Source organism: Capra hircus, chromosome 7 (assembly GCF_001704415.2).
Source record: "Capra hircus breed San Clemente chromosome 7, ASM170441v1, whole genome shotgun sequence".
Taxonomy (NCBI): Eukaryota; Metazoa; Chordata; class Mammalia; order Artiodactyla; family Bovidae; genus Capra; species Capra hircus.
In genome coordinates, this window is record NC_030814.1 from 102076716 (window position 1) to 102082932 (window position 6217).

General features: G+C 58.8%; 1 protein-coding gene across 1 annotated transcript; it reads left to right on the forward strand.

Moving 5' to 3' along the window:
• KLF2 (Kruppel like factor 2) lies at window positions 865–3277 on the forward strand. Its single transcript, XM_018051334.1, has 3 exons — window positions 865–1054; window positions 1239–2073; window positions 2593–3277. The coding sequence occupies exons 1-3, from the start codon at window positions 980–982 to the stop codon at window positions 2766–2768; spliced, it is 1086 nt and encodes a 361-aa protein (XP_017906823.1). The 5' UTR covers window positions 865–979; the 3' UTR covers window positions 2769–3277.

A 6217-nucleotide genomic window follows, 5' to 3' on the forward strand; every position in this document is an offset into this window, starting at 1 on the left:
AGTCCCTTCCTGGCAGGTCCTCAAGCGTGGTGTGAGGCACCTAGGGGGCCGTGTTTAAGATGCTCCCAGCGGAGGTTTGTTGCCACCGGCCCCGCTGTTCTGGATCTATATTGTCAGATTCCTTGTCTTGAGTCTCTTCACTTACATGAGTCAGAAAAGGCACCAAGCCTGTGGACAGCTGTCAGACCTCAAGCCTCTCCCAGCACGTCCGGAATCTCAGTTTCCCCTCCCTGAAGGGCTGCCTTGAGACGGAGCGTCTCAAAAACTTAACACTTCTTGGTATCATCATGCGAGCAGAGTGGTGGGCCTAGCAGTAGATCAGGGTTTGGTGGGTCCCAAGGAAATGAGCCGCTGAGTCTCTCCATCCATCATGAGTCCAGGGAACACCACCCTGAGCTCGCTGGACCCGTTACCCCCATCCATCAAGGATTTGGGGGACCCTTCTGTGACTGCGGGGCCCATTTCCCCATCCGTCAGGGATCCTGGTCCGTTCACAGTCCCGGGTCCCCGATGCTATTCCCCGCTCCGGGTCCTCCCTGTCCTCACGCAGGCGGGAGCCCACGAAGGGACAGCGGGGATCCCTGAGCGTCACGCTGCTGTTGTGCGGCGTGTGTTGACGCCGTCGCCTGGGAGACGGGCGGGGGCGGGCCCGGGGGGGGGGCGCGGCCTGGCTGTTCGCGCTCGGGGCCGAGCCGGCCGTGCAGGGCCCTGGCGGCCTCAGTGGCCACGGCCGCCGCCGCCGCCCGCCGGCTTATATACCGCGGCTAAATTTAGGCTGCGCCCGGAGCTCGTCCCCATCCGGGACGCGTTTCCGCCGCCGCCGCCTTGGCCCGGCCCCCGCGCGCGCCGCGCCTATAAGGCTTGGGCGGGCCCGGCCGCGGCCCGCAGAGCCGTCCCCGCCCGCCCGCGCCCCGACCAGCCCGGCTTCGGGCAGCCTCTCACCGGTGTCCCGAATCCGCGTCAGCCCCAGGTCCCAGCCATGGCGCTGAGCGAGCCCATCCTCCCGTCCTTCTCCACTTTCGCTAACCCGTGCCGGGAGCGCGGCCTGCAGGAGGTGAGGGCGGCAGGGACCGCGGGCGGCGGGGGCGGCTGGCTCAGGGTAGCAGAACGTGGGCTGCGGGGTAGGAGAACGCAGGCGGCAGGCACGGCGGGCTCAGGGTAACGGAAGGCGGGTAGCGGGCCGCGATCCCCGCCCCACCGCGCGCTCACTCCCGCGCCTATCGCCCTGTCACCCGCAGCGCTGGCCGCGCACCGAGCCCGAGGCAGGCGGCACCGACGACGACCTCAACAACGTGTTGGACTTCATCCTGTCCATGGGGCTGGACGGCCTGGGAGCTGAGTCCGCCCCGGAGCCCCCGCCGCCCCCGCCGCCCCCGCCGCCCCCGCCGCCCGCGTTCTACTACCCGGACCCCGGCGCGCCGCCTCCCTATGGCGCCCCCGCGGGCGGTTTGGTGTCCGAGCTGCTGCGGCCCGAACTGGACGTGCCACCGGGACCCGCGCTGCACGGTCGCTTTCTGCTGGCGCCGCCGGGCCGCCTAGTGAAGGCTGAGCCCCCCGAGGCGGACGGTGGCGGCGGCGGCTACGGCTGCCCGCCCGGCCTGGCCCGCGGACCACGGGGCCTCAAACGCGAAGGCGCCCCCGGCACGGCAGCCGCGTGCATGCGAGGCCCCGGGGGCCGGCCCCCGCCACCGGCCGACACGCCACCGCTCAGCCCTGATGGCCCCGCGCGCCTGCCTGCACCCGGCCCGCGCGCCCCCTTCCCGCCTCCCTTCGGCGGCCCGGGCTTCGGCGCGCCCGGGCCCGGCCTGCATTACGCGCCGTCCGCGCCCGCCGCCTTCGGTCTCTTTGACGACGCGGCCGCCGCCGCGGCGGCTCTGGGTTTGGCGCCACCCGCCGCCCGAGGTCTCCTCACGCCGCCTGCGTCTCCGCTGGAGCTGCTGGAGGCCAAGCCCAAGCGCGGCCGCCGGTCCTGGCCGCGGAAACGCACGGCCACGCACACCTGCAGCTACGCGGGCTGCGGCAAGACCTACACCAAGAGCTCGCACCTCAAGGCGCACCTGCGCACGCATACAGGTGGGCGGCGAGCACGGGCTGGGGACCACTGCGGGGGCGCGCTAGCGGAAGGGCGTGCTTGGGAACCCCCAGAGGGCGTAGCGCAAGGGTTGGGCAGGGGGCGAGGTCTTAGAAAGCCCCCTGGGGGCGTGGTTCGGGAACCGGGGGCGTGAGTGCGCCCCTAGGATCCTCCTGGGAGCGTGGCTCGGGACTTTGGACAGGGGTGAGCACTTAGGAAACCTAGGGGGACCCTGTGTCTCGGACTGTTGCGGAGAGAGTGCAGGCTTAGGGGCCCCCTGGGGGCGTGGCTCTAGACACCGAGGAGCGTCCGGACAGGGTGCGCCTCGGACACCCGGGGAGTGAGGATCGCGAGACCGGGGAGTGAGGGATCCTGTGCCTAAGATGCCTACGGGTTCAAAAAGTAGCCGGGAGCACTTCGGAGAGCTGGTTAAGGGTAGGATGTGCGCGCCCGAGTAGCCACTAGGCAGCGGGGTGAGTACCGGAGGAAAACTAAGGCCCGCTCTCGCCCTCTCCCTGCAGGCGAGAAGCCCTACCACTGCAACTGGGAAGGCTGCGGCTGGAAGTTCGCGCGATCGGACGAGCTCACGCGCCACTACCGCAAGCACACCGGCCACCGGCCCTTCCAGTGCCACCTGTGCGACCGTGCCTTCTCGCGCTCCGACCACCTGGCGCTGCACATGAAGCGGCACATGTAGCCCGGACGCCCCCCACCCCCACCCGCGCGCGGCCGTGGCGGGTCCCACGCGCCGGGCACGGCCCCCTTCCAAACTGTGACTGGTATTTATTGGGCCCAGAGGACCGGGGCCGGGCACAGCGTGGCCACCGAGGGGGCGCCCCTCCCCGCCCGCCCCCCCCCCCGCCCCCACGATGCCCGACCCCCAGCAGAGACTGAAGGCCCGGTGGGAGAAGACCACGATCCTCCTTGACGAGTTTTGTTTTCAAAATGGTGCAATAATTAAGCGTCGTCTTCCCCCAGCCCCACCGGGTCTACACTAGAGGATCGAGGCTTGATGCCTTGTGAAAAATAACGCCTTAACTTGTACTGTGCAACGTTTTTTTATAATATTGTACATAGAAACTGTGACATATTGTATTATTGTAAATAAGACAAGTGGGCATTTTGACTACCTAGTAGAACATTTTTATAAGATTTTGCTGTTTTTTTTAATTAAAAAAAAAAGTTTTGCATCGTTTGAAAAAAAAATCACAGCTCTGGTCCAGCCTCTTGGATAACTGGGGGCTTGGGACACTTGGGAGGGGTGAGAGGATGTGGGGACAGGCAGCTTAGATGGAGGACAGCCTGGCAGAGTCTGGGTGAGGGGGGAGGTCCTGCCCCAGCTAGCACCCAGGGTTGCCAGTTGCAGCCCCCAGCTGCCAGGAACCTGTGGGTTTTTCTATAAATTTAAACACTGCATTTTAGGACTGAAGGAGTTATTTTAAGGTTGTTCCCTGAACCATAAATTGCCTGCTTTTCCCTAGAGCTGGAGAAACTGCTTGCTAGTCCCACTGACGTGGCCTTCTCTAGGCTGAAAAAAAGTCTTACCTCTTTTTGGAAGCTTCTGAGGTTTTAGCCAAACTTTTGTAAAGCACAGACTTTTTTTTTTGGAAGGGGTAAAGTGCTGAGTTTCTGACCTGCATTGCCTTTCACTAGTCTTGCCTTTTAGCAGAATTTTTTTTTTTAAGATGAGTTCCCCATCCTGTTAGAAAAAAAAAAAAGGAAATCCATATTTGAGGGTCATGAATGGTGAGTATTCTTTTCCAGAGGAGAAAACAAGAGGCCCAGAGAGGTAGCTATGGAACAGTGATGTCAAGGTGTCAGCCTGGTCTGTCTGCTTCCCAAGGGTCCCCAGATCCCACTAGAGGGATTTCTGTAGCAAGCCACTTGCTGCTGGTGTTGGAGGGTTAGAAGACCCTCCCCTGCAGCCCTTGTGTGACACAGTCACATCAGAGCCCCAGCCTTGATGGTTGGAGGTGTCCACTCCAGAAGTCTACCTCGTGAGCAAGACAGGATCCCCACACAGCCCCCTGGATGCCTCGGATCAGGCACGGAGGTACCGCTCCCTGCCAGGTTCCCCCTTCTCTTCACCCTTCTCGGAGCCCTGGGTGGGTAACTATGGCCACTAACAATTGCACAAGTTGTTTGCAGAAAGTGAAAATAGCTTGTAAGCAGTGCCTGTTTTAAAAACACTCTTGCCCTGTTGCGACAGAGGCTGGGATTTCCTCCCTCCCTCCCTCTCTTCATCCTTCCTACCACCACCCCCCGCCTCCCTGCCTCCCCAGCAGCCCTGGAAACAGCTGAGAGTGTTTGGCAATCCACAAAAAGCAGAAATGGAAGATGACAATCTGATTCATCTTTCTTGAGTCAATAGCCTGGACCCACTTCCGCTAGCGATGCAGGGCATGCGAGTGTGCGTGTGTGAGCCTCCGTATCCTCTCTCTGCAGCTTTTGAAAAAAAAAAAAAAAAACGATTCCAGAGCAGAGCACGGCCCCCTCCATCTCTGGAAACACCCCCTCTTAGCTTGGAACTGGTTTCAGAGGCAATAGGAGTAGAAGAATGACTTGAAAGAGATTTTAAGTAATTTTTGGTAGGGTCCTCTGATCTTCCTCATTGAGTTTTGGGGTAAAACCATTTTTCTCACTGGCTTGAAAACACCTCCCAGAGGCCTCTGGCTCCAATGAGAGGCTACTTGTGAAGGGACTGACGCTGCTGAAGTTTCTGTTTCCTGAGTACCTCTGACTGAGACAATAGAAAGTGTCAGGCTCCTACACAGCTGTACCTTTCGGCAAGAGACACGGGCCTGCAAAGAGCTGGCTCGCACTGATTAATGCAGAAACCCTCGCTGACTGATTGTTTTCTCTGCCCCTCTCTGAAACCCAAAGCTTGACTTATGCCTAACATCTTCCAGATGAGCGGTTCTCAGCCAGTGGCAACCCGGTCTCGAGATATTTGGGGTTGCCACAACTGGGGGATGCTGCTTGCATTGAGTGGGTGGGAGCCGGGGATGCTGCAGAAGCAGTGTAGCAGACGCAAGGCTGTTCCCTCCTCGGAGTCATTCGGTCCCCGTGTCATTAGTGTCACAGTTGAAACGCTCAGGTTCCTAAACAATCATCTTCATCCATCACTTCTATCAGCGAGGAGGGGGCTCCATCTCAGGGAGCAAGCTTCCACGATAGATGATGCTACCCAGAGAAAAATATGAATAAAACTTCACTGCTGGGCCCCATCTCCACCCCTGTGAGAAGATGCAGAACACTTTTCCTTCCTGGTGTCCACTTGAGAAAATACAAAGTATTAAACCAGGAAAAAAAAAATAACTTTTGCCCTTCATTCTATAACCCAGTTCCCATCAAAAGTTTTTTGGAGAAAGGGATTGCTGGTCAGTGGTTGTTTTCACATGGCTGTGACTACTGTATCTTTTCTTTTTTTTTTTTTTTTCCAGGAAAGATTATAACTATTTTTCCATCTATTTTCCTCCATGATATGGTTTTATCATCATTTTAGTTGGCTACATAATATTCCATTTAGATGGGCCAGGAGTTGCTTATGCAGACAAGCACCAGGCATCTGTAAATACATGCTGGGCCATATTTCAGATTGTCCTCCTAGGGCTGAAAAAGATAACGGTTTTGGAGGGCTTTGGGTATTGTCCAAAATGCTCTCCCAAGAGTGACTCCAGTGATGGGCGAAAGATATAGGAGCTGTTTTTCTCGCAGGAGTTTCCTGTATGTCAGGGAGGCTCAGGCATCCTGCAGAATGATGTGGTGTGAAATGGGGGCAGGGAGAGCCTTCAGAGGAGGAGGTGAGTCCCAGTATACGCCTGACTCAGCACTCTACCCCATCAGCAAAGCTGAGCTAGCACCCAGATTCAGCCACACCCTACAGAGTTTCAAGGCGACAGGTCAGTGATGAATGGTTCTCAGAGGCACCAGCACGAGGCAGGTGCCTGGACTCATGCTGAGCAGGTGTGTGACAAGCTCAGGGTTTCTCAGCCCCATCACCATCACCACTGGGGCCGGATTGTTCTCAGTGGTGGGGATGAGGTCAGTGTGTGTGCCTTTCAAGTCTTTCTCCCCCCAGCCACTTCTTTTCATGTTTCCAGATACAGAAACAGATAGACAGATAGATGGATGTGACGGACAGAG